The sequence below is a fragment of the Oncorhynchus kisutch genome, linkage group LG16, assembly GCF_002021735.2.
Source record: "Oncorhynchus kisutch isolate 150728-3 linkage group LG16, Okis_V2, whole genome shotgun sequence".
NCBI classification, from domain to species: Eukaryota; Metazoa; Chordata; class Actinopteri; order Salmoniformes; family Salmonidae; genus Oncorhynchus; species Oncorhynchus kisutch.
In genome coordinates, this window is record NC_034189.2 from 22,125,522 (window position 1) to 22,146,514 (window position 20,993).

Genomic DNA, 20,993 nt, shown 5'->3' on the forward strand with positions numbered 1-20,993 from the left:
ATGAACCAGAAGTGCATATGTAGTGGAGGAGAGGTCTTTTTAAAGTGGAGGTAAGAGGTGCTGTGCATCTGGAGGATTCATGGGGCTGGTAGCAAAGAGAGCAAAGGCATATGGGCAGGATGGCCAGGACTGGCAGGGTTTCAGGGGATAAGAGTGCTGATATCTCATAACTGTCAAAATGGACATTGTTTATTCATGGTTTACGTGCACATTGAGAAAGAAAAATGTAGTGTTTTGATGCTCTTTTGACACATCTAAATGCTGTTAATAAAACGGAATAAAAAGTATTTGGAGGGAACTTGGTGTTTGAATAAAAAATATTTAAAAAAGGTTAGCAGGGGGAAGATAAAAAAGCGTGTCTGTTTATTATAGTAAACTACTTTCCACTTGGCTGTAAACAAGTAACTCACCATCGAACCATTTGCACAGTTCTTTGTCAAAGCTGAAATGCTGCACTTGTGAGTTACACAACAACGATAGATTTAAAAAGAGTTAACTTCTTGGATATAGGGGGCGCTCTTTTAATTTATGGATAAAAAAACGTGCCCGTTTTAAGCGCAATATTTTATCACGAAAAGATGCTCGACTATGCATATAATTGGCAGCTTTGGAAAGAAAACACTCTAAGGTTTCCAAAACTGCAAAGATATGATCTGTGAGTGCCACAGAACTCATGCTACAGGTGAAACCAAGATGAAACTTCAACCAGGAAATGGGCAGAATTTTTGAAGCTCTGTTTTCCATTGTCTCCATTCCCGGCTGTGAATGCGCCGGGAATGAGCCTGCCCTTTCTATCGTTTCTCCAAGGTGTCTGCAGCATTGTGACCTATTCGTAGGCATATCATTGGAAGATTGGCCATAAGAGACTACATTTACCAGGGGTCCGCCCGGTGTCCTTTGTCTAAATTGGTGCGTAATCTACAAGCTGCACGCAGTCATCCAGTGATTGAGAGGAGAGAGGAGGCTTTCAACGAACGATATATCATGAAGAGATATGTGAAAAACACCTTGAGGATTGATTCTAAACAACGTTTACCATGTTTCAGTCGATATTATGGAGTTAATTTGGAAAAAAGTTTGGCGTTTTGAAGACTGAATTTTCGGGTTTTTTGGTAGCCAAACGTGACGCACAAAACGGAGCAATTTCTCCTAAACAAATAATCTTTCAGGAAAAACTGAGCATTTGCTATCTAACTGAGTCTCCTCATTGAAAACATCTGAAGTTCTTCAAAGGTAATGATTTTATTTGAATGATTTTCTGTTTTTTGTGAAAATGTTGCCTGCTGATGCTAACGCTAAATGCTACGCTAGCTGCGCTAGCTGTTACACAAATGCTTGTTTTGCTATGGTTGAGAAGCATATTTTGAAAATCTAAGATGACAGTGTTGTTAACAAAAGGCTAAGCTTGAGAGCTAGCATATTAATTTCATTTCATTTGCGATTTTCATGAATAGTTAACGTTGTGTTATGCTAATGAGCTGCGGGGATAATTACACTCCTGGATACAGGTTTTTTTCGTAGCTAAACGTGACGCACCAAACGGAGCGATTTCTCCTAAACAAATAATCTTTCAGGAAAAACTGAGCATTTGCTATCTAACTGAGAGTCTCCTCATTGAAAACATCTGAAGTTCTTCAAAGGTAAATTATTTTATTTGAATGGTTTTCTGGTTTTTGTGAAAATGTTGCCTGCTGATGCTAACGCTAAATGCTACGCTAGCTGCGCTAGCTGTTACACAAATGCTTGTTTTGCTATGGTTGAGAAGCATATTTTGAAAATCTAAGATGACAGTGTTGTTAACAAAAGGCTAAGCTTGAGAGCTAGCATATTAATTTCATTTCATTTGCGATTTTCATGAATAGTTAACGTTGTGTTATGCTAATGAGCTGCGGGGATAATTACACTCCTGGATACAGGTTTTTTTCGTAGCTAAACGTGACGCACCAAACGGAGCGATTTCTCCTAAACAAATAATCTTTCAGGAAAAACTGAGCATTTGCTATCTAACTGAGAGTCTCCTCATTGAAAACATCTGAAGTTCTTCAAAGGTAAATTATTTTATTTGAATGATTTTCTGGTTTTTGTGAAAATGTTGCCTGCTGATGCTAACGCTAAATGCTACGCTAGCTGCGCTAGCTGTTACACAAATGCTTGTTTTGCTATGGTTGAGAAGCATATTTTGAAAATCTAAGATGACAGTGTTGTTAACAAAAGGCTAAGCTTGAGAGCTAGCATATTAATTTCATTTCATTTGCGATTTTCATGAATAGTTAACGTTGCGTTATGGTAATGAGCTTGAGGCTGTATTCACGATCCCGGATCCGGGATGGCTCGACGCAAGAAGTTCAACAAAGAATAAAATAACGGTGCACTTATTCAAGCAGCTGAGTCAGAAGTTAAAAGTGGCTAAAAGTGACTCCCAAACAAGGCCCAATGAATCCCGGAGGAAATAAAGCTGGGGATCTACAAATTCAACTTCTAGTCGCTTGCCAATTTGTGCAAATGTTTAATCATCTGTCCTGGAATAAAGCAATATTCAGTACAAATGGGATTCCTTATTCTTTGCAATGAACAAGATAGTAATACAGGAGACATTGAACGGCATACAAATTACATCGGGCTCTCAAAGTAAACCCTAGTTTACTTTGAACATACAGAGAATTTATTTGCATTAGAAAGTGCTAATTCCACTTGCAAGGTAATGTAGGCAAATTGATGAAGTGCTTGGTGTGGTTTCATCATTGTTAAAAAAGGACTACTCACACAATATAGCTGAAATATATGCGTGTCTATGTGTGTATTGTCAAAAATAAACCATTATTTTACTGGCAAAGTGTTTGGTGGTTTCACCATTGTTAAAAACTACCGGCATTTTCTCCAAATATAGTTATATTATACGCATATCTACCTGGGTTGTCAAATTAGGGCCGCCATACTAATTTTGGAATGAAGGAGAGGATAACATGTAAATATCTGCTCCTGGAAGATCCATAGGGATCTGTACCTACGTAGTGCACTGTAAAAGGAATAGGGTACCATTTGGGAAGCATTCACTATTTTTTATCAGTAGTGAAACAATTGCAACAACAATCGTAAGAGAATGTCGAGGGGCAACATAATAGAATCAATGTGTTGACCTTTGAGGAAGAGGTGTTTCCTAGCCATATCATTTGGCAAACAGGACAGGGTCTGATGAAAATCTGTGTTTCATAATCAAGCAATTCCCGAAAATAACAGTATCTAATCTAAACATTGATGACCTCGCACTCCTGATGCAGGTAGACCAATCGCATTTTTATGCTAGGTGTTGAATTCCATTATATGTGTTGTTCACGTTTTAACATTTGAATAATAACATAGCAAAATGTCCTTATGGCAGATGGCACAAGTAAAACATACAAAAGCTATCTACATGCTTTGACCGGAGATAAACAGTGCTTGTGATTGAGTGATGGAATCTGAAGTGACTCAGACGCTCTCTGGTACAGTTGAGTCGGTTGAGATCCGAGTTTCCATTGGCATTTCGTCAGACACGTCCACTTTGTTGTCATAAGCTTGCAGGGCCTGATTGTCCTCCTCCTGTTGGTACCTCGCAAAGTTGACAAAGACCTGAGGATGAAGACATGGTGGTAAGAGTAGCTGTAGATAGAACGTCCTTGCATGTAAAACACACACACACATCAGTTCATATGAAAGGGCTTCAAATGTGTTTAAAGATTGTTTTGTCTTCAGAATTATTTCAACATTTAAACCGAAAGTCAATCAGCATATTCGATCTGCTTCTTCTAATGACATTTAACCAAAACATGTTTCTATGATGCATCCTTAAATATCTTACACTTCACTGTGAAACAAGACAGAACGTATCCTGTTAATTATTACCCCCCCCCCCCAAAATTTTTTTTATTTTCTTTATTCACGGTGAAAAGGAGCCGGACATCATTAGTCTGCTTTATGGGGTGAGGAAACAACAGTAAAAGCCTGTCTTCATCAGGTAAAGTATTAACAAAGAAGGACATGACATAAAATAAAAAGGCCTGTTAAGACCACATATATTAAGATATGACGTGACTATCTGTACTATAATAGCAAATGTGGAATGGCCAGATTGTATAACAACGGATCAACCTGACTAATATTATACCATGCTATCTGAGCCACTTACACGGGGACTGTTTCTGCAGTGAAACAACCGTTTACAGGGGAAGTGATTTTATTTGTATTTTTTATCTCCACCAAGTCCATTAGGCACTGCCTATGAAGTATATATTCCTCAACAGTTACAGCCAATAAAATAATGCCACACAATATGTATATGGTCCCCTTCGAGGCATAGAACAAGTGCTCTTCCATTTCCTTTTGGCAGAAAAGACAATGATAAAAAATGTAAAAAACTCCCTTCCACTACCCCTCCTCAGCTCTTCCTTCTCTCCTCCACAGGCATCTTCTGAATCCCTGGTGGAATCAAATTCACTCTTCTAGCTTCAGCGTCAAAGTGAAAGCCCAGTACAATGCATTTGATGCAATAGTTGTGATATAACTGGCTGTTATCAGCCTGGCATGTTTCATTTGAAAAGAAAGGAGAGGGTTCCACCGATTTCCCCGATCTGTTCTAGTGTCAGATAATGTCTGCCATCTTAATTGGAACTAGAAAATCTTCGGTCGAGACTCCAGAGAAAAGTCAGATGGGACGGTAAGTATGTGATACCTTTGATGGAGGAGGACCTTGAGTGTTAGATCCTGTTTCAAGAAACGTCCTGTTAAATTGGGGAGGACTTGCGCAGTGAAGAACTGTAGTGCTCGGCTCTTCGGGCTTTTGAAACTGACAAAAAGTTTATCAAAAGGCTTCCTTACAAAAAATGTCTGACAAAACCTTTTATTTTTCAGTTTTCATTCAATAACTTGACGGTTGTGACATCTTGTCAGGGAGAAAATTAGGAAGTTGAAAAACAACAATGCCTACTTCAACTCCGCCTATCAGGAGGCTTATTTCACCCTTGACCCCAGATGCCATTGGTTGGATACAGTATGCTAAGAGGCTTAAGACATTGATGCCTTTGACCTTCAATATCAGAGTTTGACAGACAATATAATATCCAGACCACATAGTGCTACACTTCTTAAGTTGTCTACTGTATATTTGTCAAGGCTGGAGACAATGTTGCGTATATGAACGCATTCTAAACAATAGACTGACCTGACGTAGACCTACGTAAGTGGTCAAAATGTTGTCACCAATAACCCACATGGGAGCATACATATCCTGCATAGTTTTATCATGTGGTGCAGATATTTAATATCCTGCATCTGCTCCGACTTTATATTTGTGGAACTGTGCATGTGACATGTTTAAATACTAGCATTTCATACGGCACACACAGTAACAACACATCTCTTTCCCCACTATACTCGCTACAAACATGTTTCTCTAATCACCTCTCACCTTCTAACCATTCGTTTATTATAACTTAGACCACACGCTTGGTCGTCACTGACATTTTGTTCATAAAAAGATGGGTGTGGGTATTAATTATGGCGAGGGGGCATTTGGGTGTTTATTACATGGCTGCCGACGCGTGGCAAGGAGAAGAAGGATGCAGAGGCGCTCAATTAACCTTTGCCGCTCTGGAGGTGGAGTCCCTGCGCGCCACACGCACGCCTCAGTGAACTTTTTAAATACAGGCCGTCCCAGTCCGTGCCCAGCTATGTGCTAGCTTGTTCCGTTGTCTTTGAAATGATCTCTGTGGTGTGTGTTGGAAAATCACTTTTTTCCCCCAGGGATGTAAGGTACAGTAAAAATGGACGTGCCACTTCATTTTAGGTGTCAATCCGGGAACATAGAAGATGCTAATGTTATCACTGCATCAGTGCTTGTCCCCACTGTCAGACAAAAGGTAACCCTTTGTTTTCCCATGAAGGTGAAGATAATGTCTAACACATACAGTTGAGGAATAGCACCCTCCTGCTCAAGTTGAATATTGTGTTTTCAATTTGTGAAAAAAACTCACGTTTCAGAGAACAATATTCACAACAAAGTACAGTCTAGCGGTACAGTGAATCATGTACTTCATAAGTTCAGTGGCTTTTGGACAATGCTGTATCTGGATAGCCTGCTATGTAAGGAGCTAGGCTCCTGCTCCTATGACTCATTCTGGCTACTTACTTGATAATCAGCTGATACATACTTGATACCAAAATGTACAAATGTCAGGAAACAACGCCATTGCATATTAGATGACACATACTCAGTATTGGTGAGCCTGGTATCTTGATATTTGTTGCTTACTACACAACAGTACAATCTAAATAGTATATAGAATGATTAGTACACAGTATGTTGTTTTATTAAGTAGTAGGCAAGGCAGTTTTCGGACACGGCCAATGTCTTTCAATATAGGCATTAACGCCACAGCCTTGGGGCCGGATCAATATTAATTGTAGTGCGAGCCAGGTCTTACAGAACAATAGGTCAGGACTGTCATCAATAAATCACCAGCTGAAAGGTGACTGTCTGGTCTCAGTCCCCCATAGGTGTTGGTTTTTATCCCCTTTGTGTTTTAGTGCAGTGACCTTATACCCCGCATGTGATTTATTTACTCTCTGTGATCTGGTAAATACAGTATGGTCTATTACAGAATGGCTGCATTGTTGGTTCTCTCTCTTTCCCTCTCTTTTTCCCCTGTCTCTTGTTTTCTTTCTCTGACTCTTTCTTTCACTCTCTCTTTCACTCTCTTTCTTACACTCACTCCCATTCTCTTTCTTTCACTCTTTCTTTCTTTCTTTCACTCTTTCTTTCTTTCACTCACTCACTCTTTCTTTCACTCACTCACTCTTTCTTTCACTCACTCTTTCTTTCACTCACTCACTCTTTCTTTCACTCACTCTTTCTTTCACTCACTCACTCTTTCTTTCACTCACTCTCTTTCACTCACTCACTCTTTCTTTCACTCACTCTCTTTCTTTCACTCACTCACTCTCTCTCACTCACTCTTTCACTCACTCACTCTCTTTCACTCACTCACTCTTTCCTTCCTTTTTTCACTCACTCTTTCTTTCGCTCACTCTTTCATTCTTTCGTTCATTCTTTCGCTCACTCTTTCATTCTTTCGCTCACTCTTTCATTCTTTCGCTCACTCTTTTATTCTTTCGCTCACTCTTTTATTCTTTCGCTCACTCTTTTATTCTTTCGCTCACTCTTTTATTCTTTCGCTCACTCTTTTATTCTTTCACTCACTCTTATTCTTTCACTCACTCACTCTCATTCTTTCACTCACTCTCATTCTTTCACTCACTCACTCTTTCACTCACTCACTCTTTCTTTCTTTCACTCACTCTTTCTTTCACTCGCTCACTCTCTTACTCACTCACTCTTTCTTTCACTCTCTCATTCTTTCACTCTCATTCTTTCACTCTCTCATTCTTTCACTCTCTCATTCTTTCACACACTTACTCACTCTCTCTCTCTTTCTTTCCTTCACTCACCCTTTCATTCGTTCATTCACTCACACACTTACTCACTCTCTCACTCTTTCTTTCCTTCACTCACTCTTTTTCACTCACTCTTTCTTTCACTCACTCTCTTTCACTCACTCACTCTTTCACTCACTCACTCTTTCACTCACTCACTCTTTCACTCACTCTTTCACTCATTCACTCACTCTTTCTCTCAATAACTCACTCACTCTCTTTCCTTCCTTTTTTTCACTCTCTCGTTCTTTCACTCACTCTTTCTTTCTCACTCACTCACTCACTCTTTCACTCACTCACTCTCTTTCACTCACTCTTTCACTCATTCACTCTTTCACTCACTCACTCTCTTTCTCTCAATAACTCACTCACTCTCTTTCCTTCCTTTTTTTCACTCTCTCGTTCTTTCACTCACTCTTTCTTTCGCTCTCTCGTTCTTTCACTCACTCTTTCTTGCGCTCACTCTTTCTTGCGCTCTCTCATTCTTTCGCTCTGTCATTCTTTCGCTCTGTCATTCTTTTTCTCTCACTCTTGCATTCACTCTTTCTTTCACTCACTCTCTCTCACTCTCACTCTCTCTTTCTTTCTCTCACTCACTCTCTTTCTCTCACTCACTCTCTTTCAAGAGGGCCACCATTGTTCCTGTTCCCAAGAAAGCTAAGGTAACTGAGCTAAACGACTACCGCCCCGTAGCACTCACTTCCGTCATCATGAAGTGCTTTGAGAGACTAGTCAAGGACCGTATCACCTCCACCCTACCTGACACCCTAGACCCACTCCAATTTGCTTACCGCCCAAATAGGTCCACAGACGATGCAATCTCAACCACACTGCACACTTCCCTAACCCATCTGGACAAGAGGAATACCTATGTGAGAATGCTGTTCATCGACTACAGCTCGGCATTTAACACCATAGTGCCCTCCAAGCTCGAGACCCTAGGTCTCGACCCCACCCTGTGCAACTGGGTACAGGACTTCCTGATGGGCCGCCCCCAGGTGGTGAGGGTAGGCAACAACATTTCCACCCCGCTGATCCTCAACACTGGGGCCACACAAGGGTGCGTTCTGAGCCCTCTCCTGTACTCCCTGTTCACCCACGACTGCGTGGCCACGCACGCCTCCAACTCAATCATCAAGTTTGCAGACGACACAACAGTGGTAGGCTTGATTACCAACAACGACGAGACGGCCTACAGGGAGGAGGTGAGGGCCCTCGGAGTGTGGTGTCAGGAAAATAACCTCACACTCAACGTCAACAAAACTAAGGAGATGATTGTGGACTTCAGGAAACAGCAGAGGGAACACCCCCCTATCCACATTGATGGAACAATAGTGGAGAGGGTAGTAAGTTTTAAGTTCCTCGGCGTACACATCACAGACAAACTGAATTGGTCCACCCACACAGACAGCATCGTGAAGAAGGCGCAGCAGCGCCTCTTCAACCTCAGGAGGCTGAAGAAATTCGGCTTGTCACCAAAAGCACTCACAAACTTCTACAGATGCACAATCGAGAGCATCCTGTCGGGCTGTATCACCACCTGGTACGGCAACTGCTCCGCCCACAACCGTAAGGCTCTCCAGAGGGTAGTGAGGTCTGCACAACGCATCACCGGGGGCAAACTACCTGCCCCCCAGGACACCTACACCACCCGATGTTACAGGAAGGCCATAAAGATCATCAAGGACAACAACCACCCTAGCCACTGCCTGTTCACCCCGCTATCATCCCGAAGGCGAGGTCAGTACAGGTGCATCAAAGCTGGGACCGAGAGACTGAAAAACAGCTTCTATCTCAAGGCCATCAGACTGTTAAACAGCCACCACTAACATTGAGTGGCTGCTGCCAACACACTGACTCAACTCCAGCCACTTTAATAATGGGAATTGATGGGAAATGATGTAAAATATATCACTAGCCACTTTAAACAATGCTACCTAATATAATGTTTACATACCCTACATTATTCATCTCATATGTATATGTATATACTGTCCTCTATATCATCTACTGCATCTTTATGTAATACATGTATCACTAGCCACTTTAACTATGCCACTTTGTTTACATACTCATCTCATATGTATATACTGCACTCAATACCATCTACTGTATCTTGCCTATGCCGCTCTGTACCATCACTCACTCATATATCTTTATGTACATATTCTTTATCCCCTGACACTTGTGTCTATGAGGTAGTAGTTTTGGAATTGTTAGCTAGGTTACTTGTTGGTTATTACTGCATTGTCGGAACTAGAAGCACAAGCATTTCGCTACACTCGCATTAACATCTGCTAACCATGTGTATGTGACAAATACAATTTGATTTGATTTGATTTTTCTCTCACTCATTCATTCACTCACTTTCACTCACTCTTTCTTTCACTCACTCTTTCACTCACTCACTCTTTCACTCACTCACTCTTTCACTCACTCACTCTTTCACTCACTCACTCTTTCACTCACTCACTCTTTCACTCACTCACTCACTCTCTTTAATTCACTCACTCTTTCTCTCACTCACTCTTTCACTCACTCACACTCTTTCCTTCTTTCACTCTTTTTTCATTCACTCTCTTTCCCTCACTCTCATTCTCTCACTCGCTCTTTCTTTCACTCACTTTCTTTCTCTCACTCTTTTATTCTTTCTCTCACTCTTTTATTCTATCACTCACTCTTTCTTTCACTCACTCACTCTTTCACTCACTCTCTTTCATTCTCTCTTCACTCCTTCATTCTTTCCTTCCTTCACTCACTCTCTCTTCACTCCTTCACTCTCTTTCACTCCCTCACTCACCTCTTTCTTTCACTCACTCACTCGCTCTCTTTTTCCTTCCTTCCTTCCTTCCTTCCTTCCTTCCTTCCTTCCTTCCTTCCTTCCTTCCTTCCTTCCTTCCTTCCTTCCTTCCTTCCTTCCTTCCTTCCTTCCTTCCTTCCTTCCTTCCTTCCTTCCTTCCTTCCTTCCTTCCTTCCTTCCTTCACTCACTCACTCACTCACTCACTCACTTTCTTTCACTCGCTCTTAGTCCTTCCTTCACTCCCTCACTCACCTCTTTCTTTCTCTCTCTTTTATTCTTTCACTAACTCACTCACTCACTTTCACTCACTCTCTTTTTCTTTCACTCACTCTCTTTCACTCGCTTTCTCACTGAGGCTTGATTGCAACAGATCTCAAGCTTCATACATCACATCAGAAACGTGGGGTGAGGCAGCGACATTCGACATCAAGTCTAATAGCATTCAGTGTACAAGTCTTAAAGGAAATGTGTTCTATAGATAATGTTTGCCTAAAAGAGATGGACATCTCACCCCTGGAGGGCCACAGTGTCTGCAGACATTTACTCCAGCCTTAACACACCTGCCAAGAAAATAAACCTGTACACTCTCCTGCCCTCCAGGATCAGAGTCACCCATACCGCCATACACAAAAAAAATCCTTGATTTGTTGAATTAGGCTTGTTAGTACAGGGATGGAACAAAGGCCTCCACACACTGTGTGTCCCCACAACAGAATACAGTAAAATACCATAGAAATGCTATTATATCTCTATGGTCCTCAACCAGAACAGCAATTGAATGAAGGGTTTAATCTGGTTACCTGATCCAGAGTGGTCTGGGAGACAGAGTAGTCCTCCACACCCAGCCTCTGCTGATGAGTGGTGAAATGGCTGAAGATGCTGGCCAGAGCGCCCCCGCTGTGGGGGAGCTGGTACTGCAGCGTGTTGTGGTGCTTCTCCTTCAATATGCTACCGGGGAAGGAATCGTGGACAAACTCCTCCACGGGGCCCAGGGCGGGGGGCGAGCCGCCCACCCTCACGATCACAGTGTAGCCTTCTCCGAACCTAGAAAAAACAGACACATGGATAAACACATACACATCAATTAAAGCATATGGACTGACAAACATGCACACAAAAACTTGGTTATCCAAGGTTAGTGCCTTTTTGGAATCATTTGTATGCCCCAGCATATCACCTGATTCCATATTCACCTTGCCTAATGTGGGCAGCAGGTAGCCTAGTAGTTAGAGATTTGGCTGCTGAAAGGTTGCTAGTTTGAATTCCCAAGCCGACTAGGTGAAATCTGTTGGTCTGCCCTTGAGCAAGGTACTTAACCCTAATAATGGCTGATCCCTGGACGTGACCTCACTTTCCAAGGGTGGGATATGCAAAAGAATATTCCCATTTCACACCACACACTTGTACATGTGTGAAACAGGACAAATATACGCAACCGCTACTTGACCGTTGACACACAAGTACACACACACAAAAAAAAGTGAGGTTATCCAAGGTTAGTGCAGTTTGGTAAATTACACACCATAAAATGCCCCTTTGGAACAATTTTGTGTGCTCCAGCGAATTCCCTTGATTCCATATTCACCTTGCCTTATGTCTATGCACCACCCAAGCTAAAGTGCACACTCCTGAAGTTAACAGCAGCACTTAAATAATATGCTTCTATTTCCTCACTGTGCTGAATTTGGTGGTACCCTTGCGCTAACATAATGTGATGGAGAAGGAGGGATAGAGGGATGGAACGAAGGAGATGGGGAGGGGGGGGTATAATTGATCTTAATTTCCCCAGCTCGTTGAAAGCTCCCTGTGCATCTGGTGCAGCGTTTCGGGGAACAGGTGCGTCACGAACACCGGGAGTCGGCCAACTCCGCACACCCGAGAAACTGGTGAGTTTTTTTTCGTCTGAAGGAATGTGCACTCCTACTGCTTTTCTCCCATCCCTCTCTTCCCCCTCCCTCTGCTGCTAGCGCTGCTTCAGAAGGTGCTAATGCTAGGTGCTGTCGCAACATCCTGAGTTTGGACAAATCCATGAGTTGGCATGTAGAATTACCCATGGTGCTTTGTGTGTACCTACTGTATATGTAAGCAGTGGATCACCGTGTGACACGTTGGCTGCATTCCAGACACACAGTTTCAACACAGGTCTGCACAGATGATCCGATCTTCAAAATACCTGGGGTTGTTTAATGTAGACTGTGTCCCAAATGGCACCCTATGGTGAATAGGCCGCCATTTGGGACACAACCATAGTGTTTATTATCTGAACTGTTTAAGTGGCTAATGTCTCAGCAACCACATCTGTCGAGTGGCGCAGCTGTCTATGGCACTGCATCTGCATCTCAAGAGGTGTCACTACAGTCCCTGGTTCGATTCAAGGCTGTATCACACCCGGCCGTGATTGGGAGTCCCATAGGGTGGCGCACAATTGGCCCAGCGTCGTCTGGGTAGGTTGTCATTGTAAATAAGAATTTGTTCTTAACTGACTTGCCTAGTTAAATAAAGGTAACAAAAAAAACATAACGATCGTAGAATCTGTACAGACTATGTGGAACACACCCACTAGGACAAGGTTTGGGCGTATAGTTTATTTTCTATTATTCAGACTTGAAATGTCTTTGATACGTGCCGTTTAGGCCGTCTTAAAGCCAATCCCAATCTAAGGACATACAGTATATTTTCAGAATACCTCAAAATCTCTTTTAGTGTATGAACACTGCTTTCGGAAAGTATTCAGACCCCTGGACTTATTCCACATTTTGTTACGTTATTCAGCCTTATTCTAAAATGGGTTAAATACTTTTTTAAATTACAGCAATATGCACACAATGTCCCATGAAGACAAAGCAAAAACAGTTTTATTTACAATTTTGACATCTATAAAATATAAAACACAAATACCTTATTTACATGAGTATTATTATTTTCTATGAGACTTGAAATTGAGCTCAGGTGCATCCTGTTTCTATTGATCATCCTTGAGATGTTTCTACAACTTGATTGGAGTCCACCTGTTGTACATTCAATTAATTGGACATGATTTGGAAAAGCACACACCTGTCTATATAAGGTCCCACAGTTGACAGTTCTTATCAGAGCAAAAACCAAGCCATGAGGTCGAAGGAATTGTGCATAGAGCTCCGAGACAAGATGGTGTCAAGGCACAGATCTGGGGAAGAGTACCAACACATTTCTGCAGCATTGAAGGTCCACAAGAACACAGCCGAGAATCTTCCTAGAGCTGGCCACCCAGCCAAACTGAGCAATCGAGGGAGACGGGCGTTGGTCAGGGTGATGACCAACAATACGATGGTCACTCTGACAGAGCTCCAGAGTTCCTCTGTGGAGATAGAAGGACAACCATCTTTGCAGCACTCCACCAATCAGGACTTTATGGTAGAGCGGCCAGATGGAAGCCACTCCTCAGTAAAAGGCACATGACAGCCCAATTGCAATTTACTAAAAGGCACCTAAAGACTTTCAGACCATGAGCAACAACATTCTCTGGTCTGATGAAACCAAGATTGCCTGAATGCCAAGCGTCACGTCTGGAGGAAACCTGGCACCATCCCTAAGGTGAAGCATAGTGGTGGCAGCATCATGCTGTGGGGATGCTTTCAGTGGCAGGGACTGGGATACTAGTCAGGATCGAGGCAAAGATGAACAGAGCAAAGTACAGAGAGATCCTTGATGAAAACCTATTCCAGAGTGCTCAGGACCTCAGACTGGGGCAAAGGTTCACCTTCCAACAGGACAACGACACTAAGCACACAGCCAAGACAACGCAGGAGTGGCTTCGGGACAAGTCTGATCTCCTTGAGTGGCCCAGCCAGAGCTTGGACTTGAACACGATCAAACATCTCAACCTGACAGAGCTTGAGAGGATCTACAGAGAAGAATGGGAGAAACTCCCCAAATACAGGTGTGCCGAGCTTGTAGCATCATACCCAAGAAGGCTCAACGCTGTAATCGCTGCCAAAGGTGCTTCAACAAAGTACTGCGTAAAGGGTCTGAATACTTATGTCAATTTTATATTTTAGTTTAAAAAGTGTGTTTAGATTGATGAGGAAAAAATACATTTGAATCAATTTTATAATAAGGCTGTAACGTAACAAATGTCAAGTGGTCTGAATACTTTCCGAAGGCACTGTATACCTCTGCAAATGACAATGTCTCAATCCCATTATTTATTTATATATTCAGAAAAGAAATTCAGAAAAACGGATTGCCATACTCCTACCTAATTCTTTTGAGGCAATGAGGCCTAGTAATGACTTGTTATTGTGAATCCAAAAATCTGATAAATCTGACTTATCAAATTATTTCCAGGTCTCTTAAGAATGTGCAAACAAAAGCATTGTTCCAAACACCTCAATGAATTACGTAAGGCACATTCACTCATCAAATCTATTTGTATAAAGCGGTGTGCATTCATTCACTTTCTATTTAGTTCCACTGTGTATTCTGACATTAATAATTCAAACAAATCCCAATCAATCCATCTGCACATCAAATAAAAACCACCAAAATATGATTCTAACTTTGACATTAAATGCTCCCTCAAAGCTGGATTGGGTAACCAGCTTTTAACATTCCTTGGCTTTTATGCTAAGTCTAGCGAGACTAGTGTTATTTTGTTGTTAGTACTCTTATTACCATTGTTTTCTTCTTAATGAATCCCCTAATGTTATATTTAGTTGTGGAAAATGTCCATTGGAGGCTGTTAAGTGCTACATGCAAGGAGAGGCAGCAACCTCTTAAAAGTAATGAGAGAAGTGGTGTGTTAGCCTCAGCCGTACTAAGGCATTGTTTCAATGTCCATACTAGCATACAACGTAGAATCCAAGGCCAAATACAACTCCCAGAGCCTTTCAATGGGAATACATCATTATACCTAATAACAAGTCATATCTCTGTGCTGATTGAATACTTTATTTGAAATCCTAGATTAAAACGCATAATCTTCATTCCTCTGATTGCTAGAATGGAACATCAACATTTAAATAGGAAATCACAAATGAGAGAGAAGATCTACTATTTTTTATCATCCGTGACTTATCTGTATAATTCTCTGTGATCACACAGTCCTGTGGACTTCTTCTCATAGCATTTTGAAATAGGCCTTCAGTACAAAGTTTGAATGAACAAAGAGCCAAGTCAACAGAGAAGCCAGTCTGAGTAGAAGTCGTCTGAAATCCCACCCTTCTTATCCAGTCTGATTCATCATCCAATCATCATGAGTCTGACAAACGCCCCTCCATTTAGTGATGGGATCGAGCCAGACAGGAAATCGGCCGGCGCTCAGAGTGGCGAGGCGCAGCTGAGCTTTCAGAGGTGCTGAGCTCAGCGAAGACAAGATTTTATTTTTTTTATCCAATAATGCTCGGGGGCGTCGCTAGAAGAGGTTTCCAGCGTACATGTGTAATCAAACACCGCTCCCCAGCAGCAGAAAGAAGAGGCTGATCAATGAGCTCTCGCTCTCTGTTTTCTCTCTGTGCTCTATTTTCTCTGCTACGCTCCAACAGGTGAGTGGCGGTATGTATTATTCATTTTCCAATTTCTGCCCTTCGGTCATCTCACAATAATATAAGTGATCATCACTCGTTGTGGATTTACTACTTCTGCTATCGCTCTTCTATTATCTCTCTATTTTCTTTCTCTCTACATTGTTGGGAAAGGCCCGTAAGTCAGCATTTCCCTGTTAGTCTACACCTGTTGTTTGAGAAGCATGTGACGAACACAATTTGATTTGAATAGAAAATAATCTCGAACACAATGAAAAATGTTATCGTCTTCCCTCATCAATCGTTTGCCCAATCCCAGATTGACCACTTGTTCCTACAGTACCAATCAAACGTGTGGACACACCTACTCATTCAAGGGTTTTTCTTTATTTGTACTATTTTCTACATTGTAGGATAATAAAGAAGACATCAAAACTATGAAATAACACATATGGAATCATGTAGTAACCAAAAAGGTGTTAAATAAATCTAAATATATTTTATATTTGAGATTCTTCAAAGTAGCCACCCTTTGCCTTGATGACAGCTTTGCACACTCTTGGCATTCTTTCAAAATCGGCATAAAAACAACATGCGCATTTTTCCACTAGAATGGGCAAATTCTATTCTACCCTCAGATCTCCAGTCTCTCCCATCTCCCTCATCTCTCCTCTCGCTCATCTCTCCTTTCCCATCTCTCATCCTCTCTCCTCTCTCATATCTCTCATCTCCCCTCTCTCACCTCCTCCTCTCCCTCCTTTCTCATCTCTCTGCTCTCTTCCTCTCCTCCCCTCTCTTATCTCTCCTCTCCCATCTCTCCTCTCTGCTCTCCAGCCCTCTTTTCCCATCTCTCCTCTCCCATAACTCCTCCCACCTTTCCTCTCTCCCATGTCTCCTCTCCACTCTCTCATCTCCATTCTCCTCTCCCATCTCTCTTCCTTCCTCCTTTCCCATCTCATCATCTCTCCTCTCCCATCTCTCCTCCCGTCTCCCCTTTCCCATCTCTCCACTCCCATATCTCATATCGTATCCTCTCTTCTCCCATCTCTCCTTTCTCATCTTATCTCCATGCGCTCCTCCACTCTCTCATCTCCCCTCTTCCATATCTCCTCCCGTCTCCCCTTTCCCATCTCTCCACTCCCACATCTCCTCTCACATATCTCATCTCGTATCCTCTCTTCTCCCATCTCTCCTTTCTCATCTTATCAACTCTCCATGCGCTTCTCCACTCTCTCATCACCCCTCTACCATCTCTCCCCTCTACCATCTCTCCTCCCGTCTCCCCTCTACCATCTCTCCTCTCTCCCATCTCTCCTCTGCCTCCTTTCCCATCTCCCCTCTTCTCCCCTTTCTCATCTCTCCTCTCCCCCTGTCTCCCCTTTCTCATCTCTCCTCTCCCCTTTCTCATCTCTCCACTCCCATATCTCCTCTCCCATATCTCCTCTCGTATCCTCTCTTCTCCCATCTCTCCTTTCTCATCTTATCAACTCTCCATGCGCTCCTCCACTCTCTCATCTCCCCTCTACCATCTCTCCTCCCGTCTCCCCTCTACCATCTCTCCCATCTCTCCTCTGCCTCCTTTCCCATCTCCCCTCGTCTCCCCCTTCTCATCTCTCCTCTCCCCCTTTCTCATCTCTCCTCTCCCCCTGTCTCCCCTTTCTCATCTCTCCTCCTGTCTCCCCTTTCTCATCTCTCCTCTCCCCCCGTCTCCCCTTTCTCATCTCTCCTCTCCCCCTGTCTCCCCTTTCTCATCTCTCCTCTCCCCCTGTCTCCCCTTTCTCATCTCTCCACTCCCATATCTCCTCTCCCATATCTCATCTCGTATCCTCTCTTCTCCCATCTCTCCTTTCTCATCTTATCAACTCTCCATGCGCTCCTCCACTCTCTCATCTCCCCTCTACCATCTCTCCCCTCTACCATCTCTCCTCCCGTCTCCCCTCTACCATCTCTCCTCTCTCCCATCTCTCCTCTGCCTCCTTTCCCATCTCCCCTCGTCTCCCCTTTCTCATCTCTCCTTTCTCATCTCTCCTCTCCCCCTGTCTCATCTCTCCTCTCCCCCTGTCTCCCCTTTCTCATCTCTCCTCTCCCCTTTCTGATCTCTCCTCTCCAGCTCTCTTCTTTTCCGATCTCTCCTCTCCCATAACTCCTCCTACCTCTCCTCCTACCTCTCCTCCTCTATCATCTCTCCTCTACACTCTCCTCCTCTCCCATTTCATCACCCCTCCCATTTCTCCTCTCCTCTCCCATTTCTCCTCATCTCTCTTCTCCCCCCATCTCTCTTCTCCCCCATCTATTTTGTCTCCCATCTCTCCTCTTCCATCTCTCCTCTTTTATCTCCCGACTCAGTTGGAGTCCCTCCCGTGTCATTTCAAGCACATAACCTCCAGCTTCAGAAAGCTGTTTCTGGAGTGCTGTGCATCTCTCCCATCCCATCTCTCCTCTCCTCCTCTCCGCTCCCATCTCTCCTCTCCTCTCCTCCTCTCCTCTCCCATCCCATCTCTCCTCTCCCATCCCATCCCATCTCTCCTCTCCTCCTCTCCCATCCCATCTCTCCTCTCCTCCTCTCCACTCCCATCTCTCCTCTCCTCCTCTCCGCTCCCATCTCTCCTCTCCTCCTCTCCGCTCCCATCTCTCTTCTCCTCCTCCTCTCCCATCCCATCTCTCCTCCTCTCCTCTCCCATCCCATCCCATCTCTCCTCTCCTCCTCTCCCATCCCATCTCTCCTCTCCTCCTCTCCACTCCCATCTCTCCTCTCCTCCTCTCCGCTCCCATCTCTCCTCTCCTCCTCTCCGCTCCCATCTCTCTTCTCCTCCTCTCCTCTCCCATCCCATCTCCTCTCCCATCCCATCTCTCCTCTCCTCTCCTCCTCTCCCATCCCTCCTCTCCGCTCCCATCTCTCCTCTCCTCCTCTCCGCTCCCATCTCTCCTCTCCTCTCCTCCGCTCCCATCTCTCCTCTCCTCTCCTCCGCTCCCATCTCTCCTCTCCTCTCCTCCGCTCCAATCTCTCCTCTCCTCTGCTCCCATCTCTCCTCTCCTCTGCTCCCATCTCTCCTCTCCTCTGCTCCCATCTCTCCTCCCCTCCGCTCCCATCTCTCCTCCCCTCCGCTCCCATCTCTCCTCTCCTCCCCTCCGCTCCCATCTCTCCTCTCCTCCCCTCCGCTCCCATCTCTCCTCTCCTCCCCTCCGCTCCCATCTCTCCTCTCCTCCGCTCCGCTCCCATCTCTCCTCTCCTCCTCTCCGCTCCCATCTCTCCTCTCCGCTCCCATCTCTCCTCTCCTCCTCTCCGCTCCCATCTCTCCTCCTCTCCTCTCCTCCTCTCCTCTCCCATCTCTCCTCTCCTCTCCCATCCCATCTCTCCTCCTCTCCGCTCCCATTTATCCTTTCCCATCTCTCATCTATCCTCTACACTCTCCTCTCCCATCTCTCCCCCTCTCCCCTCTTGAAAAGATTGAGGAAGAGAGGGAAAAGGTCAACAAACACCCCCCCATATTGGTGTCCAAGGGGGGGGGGGGGGTTGAAGGGAGTGGGGAAAGGGGTCACACCCCAGGCTTGGGTGGCCGTGCTTTGATCAGGCAGGAAGTCCTCGATGGTTCACACACAGAGGTCGCCTGTAAGGGTCATCCCTGAAGCTCCCTAGCAGGGAGAAGCCACGGGCGATGGATATATATGGTGCAGAGGCATGTTTTATTCAAGGCTGGAGTTGAAAATACATATGGTACTGCTCAGATGAGGTCTGAAATGGACACACACGCGCTTCCACTCAGAGAGACAGACATGAATCCACACGGACACGTGTACACGTACACACACACTTCAAAGCGTACACGCACACATGATATATTCCTCATAAACAGACACCACATGCATACACACACACATGCTTTCGATGGAAATAGAGGATTTCACACACTGTATCTGTCCGTGTGCAATGGGTATTAATAACAGCTGATGCATTGTAAACCCTAAGGGCTGCTGTTTTCCCATCCATCTCAGACACTAACAGTCAGTTAGATAATGTATCACTTAGCCACGGTGCAACGCAGTCAATCCACATAGTCAATCCACAAATTTACAAGACATCTCAAAGGCAACTTCCTTAGATTGATCACAACTTTTAGGTGCCCTTATAAAACTCTCCGGCGCTGTGCGCAACATTACCTTAATGCATTAAATGCACTTCGCAGCTTTCGTTTCTATTTTATTTCACTCTTTCCCCTTAAAGGTCCAATGCAGCTGTTTATATCTCAATATCTAATCAGTTCTGGCTGGGTAGCAATTAAGTACCTGACGGATTGTTTTCAATTAAAATGGTACAAAAACAAATAGCTTCTTAGATAAGAGCCATTTCTCAAGCAAGAATTGTTCACTGTCTGGGAGTGGTCTGAGTGGAAAGTGAAACGGAAAATGTGTTGTTATTGGCAGAGAGGTTTGGAACTTTTTCCTATTGGTCTATTAACTGGGCAGGCCAAAACTCCATCCCACAAAAACAGGCTGAAATTTCAGGCGGTCTTTTCAAACAGCTCTTACACTAAAAGAGCATGATCCTCATTTACAATATTATTCCAAACTCAGTGTGGAAATATACACTGAGCAAACCAAACTTTAAGAACAAAGTCCTAATATTGAGTTGCATCCCCCCTTTTGCCATCAGAACAGCCTCAATTCGTCGGGGCATGGCCTACACAAGGTGTCGAAAGCATTCCACAGGGCTGGCCCATGTTGACTCTAATGCTTCCCACAGTTGTGTCAAGTTGGTTGGATGTCCCTTTGGGTGGTGGACCATTCTTAATACACACTGGAAACTGAAAATCCAGCAGCATTGCAGTTCTTGACACAAACCGGTGCACCTGGCACCTACTACCATACCCTGTTCACCCTCTGAATGGCACCATACATAATCCAGGTCTCAACTGTCTCAAGGCCTAAAAGTCCTTCTTTAACCTGTTTCCTCCCCTTCATTTAACAAATGACTTCAGTAAAGGATCATAGCTTTCACCTAGATTCACCTGGTCAGTCTGGTCATGGAAAGAGCAGGTGTTCTTAATGTTTTGTATGCTCAGGTTATATTAAACACATGAAACTCATGTTTGTGACGGCACTGGGTCTCAAAGTAAGGACGGAGGAAAAAACGTTGAGATGCAGCGAAATATAGCTCCTGCTAGCCGCATAAACCCTTATCCTCCAGACATATGAATGTTAAGTTTTCATTTCCTGTTTGGAACCC

The 20,993-nt window shown here is 43.9% G+C and overlaps 1 protein-coding gene across 2 annotated transcripts in view; it reads right to left on the bottom strand.

Moving 5' to 3' along the window:
• Positions 1-2,486: 2,486 nt before the first annotated feature.
• Positions 2,487-20,993, bottom strand: part of LOC109906504 (phospholipid-transporting ATPase ABCA1) — a 226,621-nt gene continuing 208,114 nt past the window's right edge. For both annotated transcript variants that reach the window (XM_031792012.1, XM_020504223.2), the window contains exons 49-50: positions 11,069-11,312; positions 2,487-3,609 (exon numbers count right to left, since the gene is read on the bottom strand). In XM_031792012.1, coding sequence (XP_031647872.1) covers positions 3,469-3,609; positions 11,069-11,312 — 385 coding nt within the window. In that variant the 3' untranslated portion in view covers positions 2,487-3,468. The remainder of the gene's footprint in view (positions 3,610-11,068; positions 11,313-20,993) is intronic.